Source organism: Tiliqua scincoides, chromosome 2 (genome assembly GCF_035046505.1).
Source record: "Tiliqua scincoides isolate rTilSci1 chromosome 2, rTilSci1.hap2, whole genome shotgun sequence".
In the NCBI taxonomy this organism is placed as follows: Eukaryota; Metazoa; Chordata; class Lepidosauria; order Squamata; family Scincidae; genus Tiliqua; species Tiliqua scincoides.
Genome location: NC_089822.1, coordinates 27,508,165 through 27,527,216, shown reverse-complemented (window position 1 = coordinate 27,527,216; position 19,052 = coordinate 27,508,165). Strand labels below are relative to the sequence as shown.

Here is a 19,052-nt window from a genome sequence, read left to right as displayed (position 1 = left end):
TCTCTTCCATGACAGATTTCAAAGAGATGTATAAAGGGTTCCACATCCCATTCAAGTAATGACCAGAATCAATTTGCTTAGCTTCAGCACAGTTGTTGCATTGTATGCCTTCAGATCATGCTGTCAAAGAGCATCAGAGGGTGCAAATAATTTTCAGTCAAAGATGGTAGATGCAAGTTTTCTACATAAGAGCTATAACTCTTGATAGTTTCACAAGAATATGAACACTGCACAGAAGAGCTTAGGCAAGGGATTCTATGAAATACTTGGGACATGTTACCCAAGCAGTAAAAGAGCCCATTCAAAGCTGGTAGTATTTCAAGTATAATGAAAATTATAAAATAAATCATAATAAAGCAATTACCCTGGGTGGTGCCTCTCTTTCATCTTTATCTTCATCACATTCAAAAGCCACTTGAGCACGCTGTTTCCTCTGCTCTTCCCACAATGAAGGATTGAAACTTTCATTATCGGATATGAACAGAACTAAAACAAAAGAAAGGAAGAGTTGGTTCTTACACAATTATGATTATGATTATTATTAACAATATTTATATACTGCTTTTAAATGAAAGGTTCACAAAGCAGTTTACAGAGAAAATCAAATAACTAATGACTCCCTGTCCCAAAAGGGCTCACAATCTAAAAGATGCAAAAGAACACCAGCTGACAGCCACTACAAAAAGACACTGCTGGGGTGAGCAGGGCCAGTTACTCTCCCCCTGCTAAAAAAAAAAGAGGAGCACCCACTTTTAAAAGTGCGTCTTACCCAGTTAGCAGGGTTTATGGGAGACTCATGTAATGGTTACAATTTCTTATGAAGGTTTGTATGTTCTTTGAGTATAAACTACATGTATTATGAATAAGAACATCAAGTCAGCCAATTTAAACTGAGCTGGAAGTGTTGAAAGCTCAATTTTGACAGGTATCATTCATACATTGGCAAATGTGCCCACCCTAGCTGAGTCCTCTGCTGAAATTAAAGTGGAAAGTTAGATTGAGGCAAAACTAGATCAGTCTCAATAGATACTCTCTTTTACATCAAGGAGCATTTTTAATAAATTAAATGAAATTCCTACCATCTTCAGATCTTGGTTGCTGGGGAAACATGTAATTAGTAAGTACTGTTTTCTGTGTTTCTGGGTCAACTTCTTTTTGAAGGGGAATGAGTGGTTTAGACTGAGAATGCAAAAAAACCCCAAATTAATACACATCTAGAATACATGGTAGCATTTAAATTCCTGTTAAGTTTTTCTCATCAGAATATTTATAAGATTAAAAACAGTTCCCAATCATGAAACAAAATGTGAAAAAATTCTGCAGACCAGTTCTCTCAATTCAGCCCTGACAAAAATGCCTACTGAACATCTTTGCATTTTTTTTTCCTTTTGTACACTAGCTTAAGGAATATTTCAATAACCTTCTCATCCAATTTCTTACAGTAGAGCACTATGCATAACCATCTGACAGGGCTTTATTCAACTTTTGCTAAAGAACATTACTAAAAAAAATCACAAGAAGGGAAAGGGTTTATAGCAAAACTGGGAAGAATAAATATATAGCAGAACTTCATTTGATGTATGTGCTGCACAACTGCCTACTGCTAAAGAGGTAAGACACAGTTCAGATTAACTAGTTGCCTCTCTAGCATTAATGAAGAGATGCCACATAAAGTCCTGACTGTGAAGTGATTCTTTACCCCACCCACTCACACCTCTGGGTTCTGTACCATGATAATTTAATAATTTGTTCCATTTTCCAGTTGTACAAGTAATAAATAATTTGCTATAATTTAGTTAGTGCTAATGGAGAGAGTGAGGGGGGAGAAAGAGAGAGCAGCATTTTAACTATCTCAGGTCCTTGTCCTTGCCAAAGCCACAATCTCACACATTCTGTCTAGACCAGGGGTGCCCAAACCCCGGCCCAGGGACCACTTGTGGCCCTCGAGGACTCCTAATCTGGCCCGCGGGAAGCCCTCAGTTTCCAGTGAGCCCCTGGCCCTCCAGACACTTGCTGGTACAACTGCTCTCAGCATGAGAGCAACTATTCGGCCTCTCACATGACCTGTGGGCTCAGAGCTCCCTCCACTGCTTGTGTTTAATGTCTCTGATGGAGTAGTGGCAGTGAAGGAAAGGTCGCCCTTGTTTTGTGCAAAGCCTTTTATAGGCCTTGAACTATTGCAAGACCTTATTTCATTCATATAAATTCCATCTCTAATATATTCATACATGAAATTTATGTAAATTTATTCAAATTTTAAATGTAAATTAATTCTTCTTTTTCTCCCAGCCCCCGACACAGCATCAGAGAGATGATGTGGCCCTCCTGCCAAAATGTTTGGATATCCCTAGTCTAGACCTATAAATAGCTTAACTGAAGAAAACAAGCAAACTACTGCATAGGTGAACAACAATTCTGAATGTTCTACAAGGTCTTTGAGAATACTCAAAACTACAATTTGGAGTGCATAACCTTTTGCAGAACCATTAATGATTGATATTTAACCAGTAATTGCTTTTGTGCACTGCCACCAACATAATATTTTGGTTTAATCAAAAACATACAGTAAACTCAATGCAATTTCTGTGTGAAAAATGCAAAATTTAGAGGATAAGATTGTATTTGAGATCAGTGTTTCATAAAGTATTTGTTTTCACTCTAATTGCTGCATTTTAAAATAATCCTTGAATGACAATGAAATGCAAAAGTTAAATAAATTAGGCTCACCTGATTATCTGAAAGCCACATAGCAGTCAGTTGTTGCAGTTTTGTAAAACTATAGGGCAAATACTTCAGTCTGAATTTAAAAAAAGAACACCACAGATTTATGTCACCAAGTGATAATAAAGTTTATAACTTCCCAACCCGCCCCAGCTATTCTGACCACTGCTGCTCTTCTTTATGTTACACTACTTTAGTTGAATGTTGATAATTCATACCAAAAAACTTTTTTTTACACAAGAGACTTGGCAATTCTGCTGATGACTATATATTCAGTGGTTAATCTCTGTCAAAGACTTCTTCAGTTGTGATGCTCAAGCATTAGAATGGACTCAAGAAAGATGCACTTGGCCACTATATGTTTTCAAGCAGGCAGTGAAGATAATTCTGCTCTAATGAACTTTTACAGACAGGTATTTTAACCTGGATAAAAACTGCTACTGCTGTTTAGCTTTGCATTGTTTTAATATTGTTCTTTTTCCCTGCTCAGCCAGGCACTGTCATCTAAGCTCTCATGAAAGCCAAGAGGGGAGATCCAAGATGGTGGTGTGAAATTTCACAAGGTTCTTCGAGATCCAAGATAGTGACACCTCAGAGAACAGGTAGGAGGGGCCACTGGGGACATCCCACAGTACCCATATGAGAGCATCATGATGTACACTTTGGGAACCCCTGGTTTACAGTAATGTGTGTTGCTTCTACCCATGTGATCATCAGAAACATTGCCTGAGGTGAAAGATAACTACCAAAAGATGATCTAGTAAGTTTTCATTATTCATGATACTCCACAATTCATGGAAAAGAATACAAGTCACAAACCTATTGTCACTTAAATTGATGACTTTTAATTTCTGCATATCTCCCATTTCTTCTGGGAGGAACTCCAGCTTATTAGAATGTAGAAACAAAACAGTTACATGTTTCCAGTTACCAATCTGAAAAAGAAAAAAAAAAACCCAAATTATTCAGGATTTTGAATATTAATTGCGGAACACATCTAGCTATATGGTTTTCCTGCAATTCTATTCTTAAATATGAAAACACACGCACATATCTATAGGTATACAAATATGCAAACAGAGGCATTCTGGAAGGAAGTAAGAAAAAAAGTCAGACTGGGGGCAAACAAAGATTGCTCTTTACTGTCTTCAAACCTGTTGTATAGCTAGTAAACATGTTCTGCTTCTCAAAGAAGGTACACATTGCACAATGAGGTCAAATGCACTTTGCCCACTTCAGGCTGCAGGGAAGATTTGCCATTCTCATGAAAGCAAACAGTCACTCTCTAGTTGGCCTGACTCTCTCAGGTCATATTGGAGGCCAATACAGTAGGAAGGGAAATGAAAGCAAAGTACACATTGCATGTCTCAACTTGGAATGCTGTTCTGCAAATGACTCAGCACTACTCAATGATATGCAAATGCAAAGCGATCAAGTCCATCCTTGCTATAATTGTAGGGAAAAGTGCACATCTGGTGACACTAATGAAGTCATAGCCCATGTAGCTAAATCCTTATGTGTGTCAGAAGAGACGTTACAATTGCGTGACGCTCTTGTACAACCACTAGTGAGTAACTTCCTAATTCAATGCAAGTTGCCCAAGACAAATATCTGAAAGTAACATGGCAGATTCCTTTCAAATACTTGGTCCTTCTACGTACATAGCAGACCAACAGGTATTTCTAAAACTATAGTCAGTTCTTTGTTATCTACTCAGGTTAGGCTCATCTCCAACAACTGATGCTTCCTCCTCCTTGCTGGTATCCCTTGATGTGTTGAAGGTTGTGGCGATGGTTATTTCCCTATGCTGGTTATTCTTTGACTCACTTAAGGCTGCTGGCCTAAGAAGGAGGCCTTCAAGTTCAGCAACAATTAGGGGGTTGCTTCATCTGTCCTCCTCCACCTGTCTCTTGGCTCCTTCCCTGGGCTTGACCCAGAACCAGAACAACCCCCAGGTAGACTTCCAGAGACCTCTCATCATCAGCATCTCATCATCACCCAGACTGTATCCATGGATAATGAGAACAAGTCACAGATAATGAGAAGCAGGTGTCAGTTCTCCCCCTTGCAGAAAAGCAAATTCACAGACAGGAAGTTTGAATACAGGTTGAGTCTCTATATCCATTGATTTAAAAATGACCTTGCTGACCTTTGTAATGCATCAGGCAGACAATCAGCCTCTCTCCAGTCGCTTAGAAAGGCTTCAAAGCAGCAATCCCTTCCTTCACCAGGACAGGGAAAGAATGCAGGGAAGGAATGTGCAGGGAGCAGGTGATAATCACTTCCACATAGCATTCTTTCACATGCTCATGTGGAAGGGAGGGGTCACTTGCCTTGGAGTGAAGCTGTTCTAAGTACATAAGGAGAGAATGATTGATGGATTGTCTGCCCTCTCCCACATGAACAAGACTATGTTAAACAACTTTTTTCCTTTAGTTGAAAGATCGCTTCTCATCATGTTGAGATAAAACCATGAGTGAAAAATCCATGATAACTAGGTTATACCTATATAGAGAACTAACTGCATTAGCATCACTAGGGAGTGCAGAACGCACTGGGAGACACACACAGGGGGGTGACACCACTACTGGGCAAAATTTTTTAAATTTTCATATAATACAATTATACTTTGATGCGTGATTTCATGCAGAATGCAATGAAACAAACCATGCTGAAATATCTATTATTTAAAAAGTTAGGGCTGAAAAACTAGCAGGGTGGGGCAATGGTGCATGACCGTGCCCTACCACCTGGGACATTTTCCCAGATATTTAAATATTTCACTGCATGGGAGGAGGTCCATCATGGGGGCGACGCACTGGCCTCCCATACCGGGTGACTCAAACCTTAGTGATGCCACTGACTGTACTTGTACATTTGTTTACTCTAAATTATAAATCAAATGTGGGAAATGTAGCAGACATTTAAAACCATTACCAAGCAATATTTCAACAAGCATCAAGAGACCACTTTAGAATCAATACAATAAAATGATTCAGTACAGAAATCTGTTTAGGATCACCTTTCACAAAAAAGAGGTATTTTAATTAAGTCATGCTTGGCAGTTGCCTTTGTCCAGAAAAAAACAACGTCAGACTTTTACCTGTCTACTTTCTTATTTTCTCACTTGTCTTCAACTATAGATTTCAACTAGCATTCTTGGTAACCTGCACTAAACCAATCAGGAGCCCAATTTCCAGTTACCTAAGAGCAACATTACATATACAATCATCCCTTGCTTTAATAGACATCACAGTAATGGATGCTGTCTGTCTACTCATATGTTTTGCATATAAACATGTGCATTGTCATAAACATGTTCAGATTTAACAAACTTTTAGCATTAACAGACACCCCTTTTCATGAGTCTGCTAAATCAAGGGATCACTAAATATGTATGCTATGTTCATGTTGCAGCACATGAGACCACAAGACATCTCCCAAAAAGTGCTGTTTTCATCCATTAAAGCAGGGTTGCTCAAAGTTTTTGGCAGGACGGCCACATCATCTCTCTGACACTGTGTCGAGGGCCAGAAAAAAAAAAGAATTTACATTTCTACCGGTCACATGTTTGGGACCTTTCAGAAGAGAGGGACTGCTTTTCCACCCATCCAAAAAAACAAAACTAGCCATACCAAAAACAAAAGAACCCTATAACTCTACTCCCAGCAGCTCATTCAATAGTATTCACAAGGTAAAAGGAAATTATGGGTGGTACCACCACCCCACATTCACTCTTATTCAGAGAAGAGCAACAAGTTTTACAACATAGGTCTCTGCATTAAAGAGGGCTTGAGTAGAGAATCACTCAGGAGAGCCAAGATCCTATACACAACGATAAACATACTTTGCTATCTATACTGGTGCCAGTCACACATTTGAAGTTAACAAGTCAGCCAAGGCAAGTCAAAATCTTGCACTGGAAAATGCACTATTTCAAAAATGAGCCACACATATTGCACCTCTGGTATTAATTTGTAAACTGTTTTATTTAAAAAAGGGGGAGGGCAAATTAAGACTGGGTAAATCAGGAGTGCAAGTACATTCCGGCTTCAAGCTTTTTTTAAATTTCTGAACTGAATGTGCTTTAATGGAAAAGCAGGCAGGCAAGGGGCTTCTTACCTTGGAAGTATGTATCTTATTAATCCTTTCATCTCACCAATTTGGAACTGGCACTTTAGGAATTTATTCTGCCAACTAAGCCTGCATCACAAGATTTCAGCAGCTGATTTTCAATTAGTCTGAGATGTACAGAATTAAATATGAGTATTATTAAGTTAGTGCAGGTCTGGTCTCACTGACCTAAATATCAGAAAACCAGACTAATTCAAACATACCTCTGGTGGCAATTGTGTCAAAAAGTTATGATCCGCAGCAAAAGTTCTTATATTAGAAAGCTGCCCAATAGATGAAGGCAAAGCTTCAATCTCATTGAAGCTACAGTCCAGTTCTTCAACTGATGTTAACCTGAACAAAATTAAACAAATTAATTTTTGTTGACTTTAGTACATTTCATTTGCATATCCATATTTGGTTTGTAAATTATATTCTCAGTCTGTAATATAAATGAAAACTAAATGCTAAACAGCAAAATCTTTGTACGAGTAGCTACTGAATTGCACCCTTTAAAAATTTGGAAAAATACCCAGTACCGAAGCTACCTGCAGCACATCCAGAATCATTTATGCCAGATAGATAGTGCCACAGTATGAACCACAGAACAATGATATATTAATTAAAAATAGATACAATACATTTAAATTATCTATATTAATTTGAAGAGTGCTAGATTAGGGAAATCACAATCTAACATGAAATTATAAAGCAATTAAAAAACCACCTACCACCCACAACATATAGGCTTTAATTCAGTAAGAACATACAGAAGTACCTACCCTCCTATGGAATCTGGCAAATACATTAGCTGATTTTCATCAATTTTAAGAATTGTTAATTTCTTTAGAGAACCTGTTAATTAAAACAAAAAACCCATCAGGAAACAGTATTAACATATGACTAGATGTCTACACACTTTGTAGCTGATTTAGTGGACAGAGCCATAGAAATAAATGAATAAGATGCATCTTGTTTTTTAAACTTTCTCCTCCCCCCAATCATGGAAGAAAATTCAAAGCAAGAACTTGTTTTTCCTACATCTGGAAGTTATCAGTGACTCATCCCTATTGATTTTGTGCATCTTGTTTTTGGAACATAGTCCCAAGAGCATACTCTACTCTTCACTGGCTCCTCTAGATATGCCTCTCCAAAGTGGAGACCAGCAGCCTGTAGCAGACCTCCAGCCCTGCACCCACAGTAAAGGTCTGCAACAGCGCCCCCCCCCACAGGCTATCACTACTGCCCCCATGCAAAACCCCCCCCCCACTCAACTGAGGCTCATGGAGCCTCACGCAACCCACGACCACACTGGGAAACCTTTCTGAGGTTCCCCAATGCTATAATCTGTGCATTAATCTGTGCATTAATCTGTGCATTAATCTGCGCATTAATCTGTGCATTATAATCTATAATTATAATCTATAATCTGTAAAACCGGAAGCAGAGTTTCCACCCCCAACAGGAGCCTCAGAGATGCTTCCGCGGGGTCCTAGTAGTTCGCGCCTAGGACTTTTGCCCCATTGGACCTAATGGTAGGTTCGCAACTGCCAGCAGCCCAAGCCTGAGCTGTGCGGGGTTCCTGCTGCAGTGAAAACAGCTGCCACAGCATCCAGCACACCCTGGGCAGCCGCCTACTCCTCAGGAGGAGATGTTCATTCCCTTCCCCCGAATAAAAGAAGTTGCCCAGCGGGGCCTGACACAGAGCTCAGGATCCAGTGGAGCTGAGCTTCATGGGTCCCACCTGCCCTGCACACCTCCTCCCTGCCCTCTCCCCGCCCTCCTCCATCCCCCTCACCTATCTCTGCCTCACCTGGCATTTCGGGCAACTGCTGAGCGGCAGAGCACTGGCTTTCCACCAGCGCTGGGCTGGTGCTGAGGCCTCACAAACATGCACATTTGTGACAGTGTACACTGGTGGTGAGCTGGCATGCACTGTTTAGGATTGGGCCCCAAGGCCTCTAAATAAAGAACAATGACAATAGCTCAGGAAATATTCTGCCTTTCCTAATTTTTAACTTGGGACCAGGCTTGCACAGTTGGTTGGAAAGTAAGCCTGCACAGTAAAGATCATTCTTGTCCTAGTCTAGTTAATGCTGAGAACGATTTTATTCGATTAAATGCACAACAGAAAGAAAAGGCTTGACTACCACAGAAATACTAAGGGTATTTATAGTAAAAATTGGATAATACACACCAATAGACTCTGGCAGTTGCTGCAATGAATTACTAGATAACAGCAGGTCTTGTAAACTTTCACATCCTGAAACGCCTTCTTCGAGTGTTTCAATGTTGTTTTTGGAAACATCCAAGTAGGTCAAGTGCTTCAAACTGCCCATAAGCTGAAAGTGTTGAAACATGGATGAAATATAAAGAATATAAATATTCTTCAGCTACAAATTTCTCATTCTATATTCTAATTCAAAATTGATGCAGATGAACATAAAATTCAAGATATGCAAAGATTATGACTCTAAGAAGTTCTGGGCAAAGCAATATAACAGCTTTTCACTTTCACAAATTATCCAGAGACTGACACATTTTTGGGGGGTTACGAAAAGTATTCAGCTGCATATTCAGAACCCTGGACATATAAAAATATTTTCACTTCAACTGCTTTATTTTCATGTGAACTGTATACTCCAGAAAAAGAGGGGACAAATGCCTCAGATCCATGATTATGTTTGATAATAATAAGCAATGAAAATTTACCAATACACACCTAAGAAAGTGGCATTTAAACACATTGTTAACTACAAAATCTAATGGCAGTTCTACTGTACAAATAAAATGCAAAGCATTTAAAAAATAAAAAATGCATACCCCTGGAATAAGAGTTAGTCTGTTACCATCCATCCAAAATTCTTTTAACCCACTTAATTGTTCAAGTACTTCAGGCTGTTAAAAACAAAAATAATTGAAAATGGTCTTTGGGTTGCAATTACAAAACAAAGTACCTTCTGACATTATTATAATATAACATTTCCACAAAAAGTTTACATAATGGTTTACAGACAAAAATCAAATAATTATATGCAATATATTACAAATACACTCACACCCTGCATCCTCTACCTTCTTATGTTTTCCTACAGGTTTTTAATAGCGGACAAAAATAGAGCACAATATCTAGGGTGCAACCCTGGCTTGCCTGGCTCAGCGAGGCCAGATCCAGGCTCCACACTGCCTAGAACCATTAAGGAAGCACTGGCCAGTATGGGGGTTTGAGGAGGGCAGGAAGAAGGTGTAAACTGGGACATTTCAGAGCAGTGGGAGGGCAGGCAGGACAGTGGGACCAAGATCTAGTACTTAGGCCAGATCCTAACGGACCTCTAACATAGGCCTCTCAAATTTGCACCAGCTATTTTGTCGGGGCAAATCCAAATAGCTTCATAGGACTGGCTTGGGCATTACTCAGGGTAAGGGGACATAAGTCCCCTTAGTTTGAGTTGTGCCCCAGCCCGCACCTAACCTGCACTGCATACAGTACAGGCCAATCGGCCTGCCTGCTTCAGAGCTGGTTAGGAATACACTGTTAGCAAGCTGTAGAGTTATAAGTCACTTGTAAGGCTGAGAGCATTTTACATTTCAGAATAAAGTAACTGCATATGTGAATGTGAAATTAAGACAAAATCTTGCTTTCATTATACTTTACAATTGCAAGCATTTATGCAAATATACAACATAAAAGTAATATGTAGTCAATCATACCCATTGTTTGTAGTTTAATGTATATGCAAATACTTTCTACAGGTCACACAAAGGGAATTAAAGCTACATAATACAATCAGCTTTAAAAATAGATTCCTTCAAGCATTAAGATACAGGCAACAGTTGCTCTGTAAAGATAGCAGTTAAGCTGATTTTTATATGCAACATTGATTAAAAATAGACTTAAAAGGATAAGAGGTTTTAGGAAAGCTGTGTTACTTAGCTAGAACTCACCACTTCTGTGAATTCATTACTTCCCAGGTCCAGTCTCTCCAGCTGAGTCAGTCTGCTCATAGTTCTGCAAAGAAAAAGGATTAATAAAAGAATTAGGTTTACAAAAACTACCACTACATCCAATCTTCTTCTGTTTATACTAATGCTCCTTTTTAATCAGCATTTGACAAGTCGTTCTATAATACAGACATATTTGACAGGATTAGATTTTAAGCTCCCGTTGAACTGTCATACATCAATTATCCTAACTGCAAAGTAAAAATTGTTCCATGTTCTCCAGTTCATTAACACAATCTCATTTCATTCACAAAACTATTCCTCCTCTTAACTTCATTCATAAGATATCCTGAGATACCACCACTCTCACTCAGGCAATGAATGCCACAGTCTGTTTACACATATTATGTAATATTGATGTTTGGTGCCACAGTGCTGACTAGATTCAAGTCCAGATTCAGCCATGAAATCATTAGTCTATCCTAACTCATGGGATTGTTGCAAGAATAAAAAGGAGGAGCCATCTACACCATCCTGAGCTCAATGGAAGAATAATAGTACATAAATGTTTTAGTTGCATACAAATACAATTGTATAATATTAAAATTTATTATAAGTAAATTTTTGCAATGCAGTATAAGTATTGATTTGATACAGACCCCTTCTACTATTTTGGAAGAAAGAAAAAAAAGACTGTCTTAACCCCTTCCCCATACTCCCTATCATCTGATCAGTTTCTAACATGCAAAAGAAATCTATCCTCTTATCACCTAGGTACAGTACCCTGGAAAGACCTGTCAAAAGCATTCTGAAAATCCAAACGTTCTAGGTCAGGGGTCTCCAAACCCTGGCCCAGGGGCCAGATGTGGCCCTCAGCGAGCCTCTATCTGGCACACGGCCAGCCTCTTGTCCCCTGAAAGCCTCTGGCCCACTCAACTGAACATGACCAGAGCTGTGCTCTGATTGCATCTGGAGGGTGTTCTGAGGTCCGAGAGGCTGTGAATGAGCCCACTCATTCATTTATTCATTTATCTAAGTTCCATCTCTAATTTATTTATTTAAATTTTATATTTAAATTTTTTTCTGGCCCTTAGCACTGTGCCAGATATTTCATGCGGCCCTCTGGTCAAAAAGTTTGGAGACCCCTGTTCTAGGTGAACAGAATAGATTACATTCCTATGACATATGGAATGAAGCCTATTGATTTTATAAGTAATGGCCAACTACTTCAGTCAGTCCCTTCTGCCACACCATCACCCATCCACCGGCGCTGTGAAGGATCCACCCCTTCCAAAACAAATAATAAATTATTTTTCTCAGTGCATAAGGAGAAAGTGAGGCATCCACTTCTTTTGTGCAGGGAAGGCCACATTACAAATTAGACAAATGTAAAGTCTTGCAAACTACTTCCAACCTGATGCAAAAGAAACCTGAGCTAAAGCGAATTATGAGGTCAGGGAAAGAATGACAGATACATCCTAAAATTTGCTAAGAAGCAAGATTGATCTTACATAATAAATTTCTATCAGTTAAAACATGGGTTTAGGATATATGATGACTGAATAGTACTCTCTAAATTTCCAACAGAAATCAATTCATGAACAACTACTCCTGTTGAGTTTGCAGTTCTTTACACAGTCACATTGAGCATCAGCAGTTGGTTTCATGGTAAATGCTGAATCAACATGAAATTTAGGATTGCAATAAGACATTAAAATATATCCTGCATTCCTAAAAAGGGCATGGGCATATACATCTTTCCACCTAGCCTAATTTGCCACCTAGGGATATGCTAAATGCCTTATTTCAACATACTACTATGAAACTTCATGGGTATATAATTTAGGGCGCAATCCTATCCTGCGCTGGAACAGGCAAGCCAAGAGGCTTGCACTGTATCCAACACAGGATTGTGGCCAGAAGTGGCTTAGCCAGAGGCAAGGGGAAACTTTTCCCATTACCACCAGGTTAAGGCTGCTGGCCTCTATGGGTCTCCTCGGACTTGTGCTACCTCCTAAGGTGGCACAAGTCCAAAGAGAGGGGACCAGCTTGAAGTCACTCCATTCTCCCGAGGAATGGGAGGTGGCATCCGGCATTACTGTTGGATCCCAGCCCCGCCTCCCTCTCCCTGCCTGCCTGCCCCCAGGGCTGCCCATCGTCCGCCCTCCCCCTGCCCAGGAACACCTCCCTCCAACCTTCCCCCGCCTACCTTTGCTGCTTGTGTCTGCCCAGCTGGGCCAACGCAAGCCTCAGCATGGAAACAGCCATGAAGGCTGGATTCAGCCTTTGTGTGTCAGCACATATGGCTGCACTGATGCGGCTTACAGCATGCCTTGAGCCCAAACATGCCTTACAGCATATTTGCAACCCTCCCAGGCCGGCGCAAGGGACTTGTGTCGGCCCAAGGCGCAATTTGGATTGCACCCTTAGCTTTCCAGTTCAGCAACTAAATAAACAGATAATATTCAGCATCTTTAACTAATAAGAGACTGAATGATTACATGCAAGAAGACAGCCTGTTCCATAACAGCAGAAAGTTAGTTCAAAAGACAGTAACGTGTAAGAACAGTATGAGGACATTTTTTACAATAACAACCCATTTTATTAACAGAATTAACAGTTTAAATTACAGTATTAAATATGTGCAAATTTAATTAAGCAGGAGTGCTACAACCCTGTTTTTTAAAATGTATCCAAATACAATCAACAATACAGAAGTCACGTTTCATTTTCTTAAGTGAATATGGAACAAGGGTGATAAGCATGTGCACTTCATGTGCACTGCCAGATGCAAGGGAGGACACCAGGATTGCAGCTCTCTTGTTGTCTTATGTTCTCCCTGAGGAATCTGGTAGGTTCATATTTCAAATGTCAGTTCATTTCCTTCACACCAGAATTTCTCTTCAGTAGTTAGCTCATTTAAAAGAGACTCTCCCCAATGCATTGTATGTTACCAAAGTTCTTCATATATCAACAAGAGAATACTTAATTCCTTGTTTGGGAACACTACAACTTCCGAACTTTTTTCTCTTTGCCGATTCCAATTATCTGTCTCTATACCCATTTCAATCCCTGTACTGCTCTATCACCACTGAAGACTGAGTAAAGAGAGGGAAGCAGCATATTAAATACTGGTAGTGCATAGCAGTCTAGAGCTGTATTTCTCAAACTGAGTTACCAGCCAATTTCAGGTGGGTCATGTAGTACCTGCCTCAGCTGCCACTGAAAATGCAGAGCTGAAAACAAAGGGTGCAGAACTGCTTGGCAGGGAGGGCTCCTGGTGGTAGACACAAGGTGCTTTGCCCTGAATAGATGGGATGTTGGAAAGGGGAGAAGGCTGTGTAGTTGAAGATCCAAGTCTGCATTCTGCTTTGACTTCTGAGCTGGAATGTTTAATTCTGAGCCATGCAAAATAACAGCACGAGCACACTGTGTTATGAGACCTTTGGCCGACTGTTTAGATATGAAGCCTGAATTGATGTCACTTCCTGCCACAACATCACTTCCAGGTTAATTACATCACTTCTAGTGGGTTCCAACAGATTGTCATTCTAAAAGTGGGTCCTTGTGCCAAAAAGTTTGAGAACCATTGGTCTAGAGCAGTGTTTCTCAAACTATGGGTCAGGACCCACTAGGTGGGTCGCGAGACAATTTCAGGTGGGTCCCCATTCATTTCAATATTTTATTTTTAATATAATAGACTTGGTGCTACCATGATACGTGACTGCATTTGGAGAAATGTTATAGACCTGTACTTTTAACAAACTACTATTCTTTTAACAATGATAGTAAAGGAAACTTACTCCTGGGTAAGTGTGGGTAGGATTGCAGCCTAGATAGTTAAAAATTTTCCTGCTTGATGATGTCACTTCCAGTGGGTCCTGACAGATTCTCATTCTGTCCCGGTGGGTCCTGGTGCTAAATGTGTGAGAACCACTGGTCTAGAGAGAACCATTATGGATTAGCAACTAGCAGCCCCCATCCAATTTCACCCATTGCAAGGTATCGTTGGCCCTTAGTTGTCACCCTAGAGGAGTGATAGATTGACATAATGGACAAAATGGACTTTTGCATCATTCCCTCAGCAAATATACCTCTTTTCCTGGTCAGTACCCAACACAGCGGAGAGAGTAAAGGGAAGTACTAGTAGGCAAAACTAGCCTTCCATCTTTGACAGTGGCTTTTGGTAACAAAATTAGTTACTGGTGAGGGATCTAGTCTATTTCTTGATATTTTTTGGTTTAGAATAGCCATAAACAATGTCTTTGCTAATAGGAAGCCCAGAAATGGGGGAGGACACTATCACCAAGAACACCACCATTAATAACTATTTGCAGCTACTTTTGAAATGTATCCATACATTCCAGCTTATCCAAAATGCCCCAGGCAAGCTACTGACTCAGGTCCGTTACCATGCTGCTCCCTTGTTAAAAGCTCTTCACCAGCTTGAGTCATTAAGATCTGCTGGAAAGCCCCTCTTCTGTATGCCACCAAACATATGACATGCATTGGGTAGGGAAGCATGAGAGAGCTTTTTCTGTGGTTGTACCCAGACTCCAAACTTCCCTTAAGAAGGTAGCACATCTTGTTCCCTCTCTGGAAAACCATAGCCTATTTCACTTCATAAAGGATCAGTTCAAAAAACAGATTTGTTTCTTTGAGTCTGAATTTTACATAAAATTTACACACATGGCATAAACACGTGGCATGATTTTATCACCAAAACTGGATGCTGAGAACTGCAACATGTGTTCCATTTTCCAATTAGATATCCTCTGTCACTATACTGTATCAGCTACTCCAAGGTGCATACCACTTCCTAAACTATAGATGTGCCCCCTTATCCACAATGGGTCCGTTGCTGAATCCCCTGCAGATAGCTGAAACTGCGGATACGGGCGAACACCTGTCTCTGTGGTCTGGGGGACAGCCCCACCCCTCTGGAGGAGAGGGGAGCTCCACTCTCCTCACCTCCATAGGGGCTTCTGAGCTCAGTAGAGGATGCCTGCCCCAGGCCTCTGCCAGGCTCAGACTGAGCTTTAGAGCTCAAAACATGTGACTTTTTACAGTTTCACAGAGAAACTGTAAGTGACTTTTTAATGCTTTATAAGGCATTAGAAGGCCCGGGGAAACACTCCAGGGCTCCTAACACCCTCCTAATGCCTTATAAGGCATTGCCCTCTTGGTGTGTCATTTGCTCACATACATCCGCTTCTCACAATGAAATATACAGGTTAAGTTTCATTATTCGTAAAAGTTCCATTCCCAGAACTCAGTGGATGGCAAAAATTGCACTATAGCAAATCAATTTAAAAAACAAAGTTTCTTTGCTCTGGTGATTTAAAAACACTAGATGTTTGATGACCTTTGTAATGCACACAGAGTCAATCTGTCTCTCTCCAGGCGCTTAGGTTTCACTAGGAGGCAGCAACCCCTCCCTTCACCAGGAGCACCAGCAAGGGGGGAATTGAGGAGGTGATAATCACTGCCATTTAGCCTTCTTTCATGTGCTTAGGGGGAAGGGAGAAGCCTGCAGAGAGAATGATTGATGGATTGTCAGCTGGCTGCCCTCTCTGGCATTATTAGATAACTTTTTTCCTTTAAAGGACCCTTCTCATCAGCTTTGAGATAGAAAAATCTGTGGATACTTAGGTTATACCTGTAATCACTTGTATGACTGTCTCTCTGCAACAGTAAAAAGCAGGTTTTTTTAACTGTGATTTTAAAGGGGTGCATTTTTCCCCTTCTCCAGGGATCAGCATATTCCTTCTCATTTGCAGGGGCCATTTGTGTTGAGTCAAATCCATGTATAAAAAATCTATGTGTAATAAGGCTGGACCTGTCTGTATAGACAGTCAGCTTAGCTGTCTACCTTGCCAAACAAACATGAAGGGATCAAACTCATCTAGCCCAAAGTCTTATTTTTTCAAATCAACACATTCAAAAGAGCAATGAGCATACAACATGCAAATAAAGTTATTAAAAGAAATTCAGGAAGTGGTCCTTTAACATTAACATCAAAGTGCTTTTAATATATTCAATGTGAGGAGTGAAAACTGGAGATAAGAACCAGTACCTTGTAAAATGAGAGAGCAGGCAATCTCAAAAAAGCTAGTGACCAGCTTAAAGTGCCCCTTTAATTAGCCCAACCAATAAGGGAATAGCTAATGAGGTGGTGCTACATGGGTTGAAACATGGAGCTTGGAATTTCCTCCAGGAAAAGAGGCAATGGAAACCAAATCAAGATGGAACATATCAGGGTTTGGTGATATTAGAAATGTAGATTATATCTATTTGCAAGACTGTCTGCTAGGCTGCAAAACTGGAAAAAAATGGATATAGCCTCTTCAAAGCTCTTAGAGCACTTACTATGTCGTTCAAAGCCTAAAACTTAGAAATGCAGGCCTGGTATTCTGAATTGCAAAGTTTCTTTTTTGGTTAATCATTTATGGTAGAATGAACAGTTACAACCCTTCAGAATCACTCTGAGTGCAAAATACAAAAGATGCCAGACTCACTGAAAATACAGTCAGGGTACAATTTGACTCTATGGGCAATAATCAGTGTCACTAAGGCTAAAACATTTTCATCAGGTATATTTTTGATCACAGAAAAGGAGACCATACATTGTACCTAGAAAAACTGTGACTATTAACCAAGCATAAACAACTTTCACATTTCAATGGGATATACACTTCTGGGGTACTAAAAACACCCAAAGGGCAGGTTAATATAAGTCATGGCTCCATGTCACATCTGAAACAGCCAAATGTGTCTACAAATAAGTTATTCACACCAAAATAAGCTCGGATATCATTATCTACTTACTTTGGCAACATTTTTAACTGGTTTTCTCTAAGCTCCAGTATTTGGAGTTTAGTTAATCTGTAAAAGAAACAGAAAGCTACCATTGAAGATGTCAAACCACTCATATCTGAAAGAAAAATAAACTTACAGAGCCATTACAATGATTCAAATATTACGGAGAGTTAATCTGAAAATATAGACTATGTTAAAAAATACACATCAGTACAAGTTAATCTATTCTTCTAGATCTCCTCAAACCATTAAGGATATTTTTTAATGTTTATTTTTCACATCTTCTCTTTAATATCTAGATTTTTTGCTCATTTCAAGAGATCAAGCATTTCTAATATATAATGTGGGAGGAATTCAAACTCATGCAATAGGAAGTAGAACTATTTGTTCTAGAAATCCTTTCTTAATTTAACTATCCAAAATACTTCTGCAGGTTTCTCTCAAAAAGCTCCCAAGGAAGAGATTCTATACTCTAGTCTTCAGATCTCTTTAGCAAATTTCTGTAATCCAAATAGCCATGGAATTTCATGCCATAACAAATAAATTGACTCTTCTGTAAATGTGCAGCCACTACTTCCTATTTGCTGGTAAACTTGCAAAACAGACAATTTTTTGACACTATAACAGCCTTTTAATACATTTGTTCTCAATCTTTTAACCTTTTCTTCAAGCTAAACATCCTCTATTATCTTTGGTTTTCTAATGTCTGTTCTTTAGAATGTATGTTCTTCCTTTTAAATGCAATTTAAATGCAAACTAAACAGTCTACTATAGCCAGGACATAGCCAATGCCAAGCAGAGTTAAGCCTTGTGTGATTTGCATACAATGTGTTCATAAAGCACACCATTCGCCATTTTTGAAACAGCATTGATACACTGCTATATCAACAATACACTGATACATTGCAATGTTCAACAGCACTGAAAAAGCTTAAATTGTGGGGGAAGTAGCAATGTGTCCTTAATCCAAAAGCCATAACCGAATTGTCCCCCAATTTTCGCTAAATCATGTCTCCTGTAGAAATTCTTGGTTCCTGAAGAGAACCAAGCTTTCTCTACCCCTTCTAATAATTCAAACACCATTCCTAGCAGGAGGAACAGAGAAAAGATAAAGCATTCAGTCCCAATAATCCCAGACTGCTATGACTGAAATAGATGGTACCTACAGAGGTACAAGAGATATCTCTCTAGATATCTCTAGAACAAAGTTTAAGATTGCAAGATTGGGAGCAGCAAGATTGGGAGAGAGAGAGAGAGAGAGAGAGAGAGAGAGAGAGAGAGAGAGAGAGAGAAGGTAAGGAGTGAAAACACAGGAAGGTTTTATTGTTGCATCTCTCAAACTACCCAGCAGGTAAAGGCACACATGAACTCAGGACAGGGATGGCAGGGTAGTGCCACTAGAGGTCTTGAATGTCTTAGGATTACATATTCTAAAGGAAAATAAGAGCTAGCACAGG

General features: G+C 39.7%; 1 protein-coding gene across 2 annotated transcripts in view; it reads right to left on the bottom strand.

Annotated features, from left to right (window-relative positions):
- Positions 1-19,052, bottom strand: part of ERBIN (erbb2 interacting protein) — a 103,017-nt gene that overhangs the window by 31,508 nt on the left and 52,457 nt on the right. For both annotated transcript variants that reach the window (XM_066613437.1, XM_066613438.1), the window contains exons 7-16: positions 17,605-17,661; positions 10,780-10,843; positions 9,658-9,732; positions 9,032-9,176; positions 7,617-7,689; positions 7,059-7,188; positions 3,541-3,656; positions 2,728-2,797; positions 1,080-1,179; positions 365-486 (exon numbers count right to left, since the gene is read on the bottom strand). In XM_066613437.1, the coding sequence (XP_066469534.1) occupies positions 365-486; positions 1,080-1,179; positions 2,728-2,797; positions 3,541-3,656; positions 7,059-7,188; positions 7,617-7,689; positions 9,032-9,176; positions 9,658-9,732; positions 10,780-10,843; positions 17,605-17,661 (952 nt within the window). The remainder of the gene's footprint in view (positions 1-364; positions 487-1,079; positions 1,180-2,727; positions 2,798-3,540; positions 3,657-7,058; positions 7,189-7,616; positions 7,690-9,031; positions 9,177-9,657; positions 9,733-10,779; positions 10,844-17,604; positions 17,662-19,052) is intronic.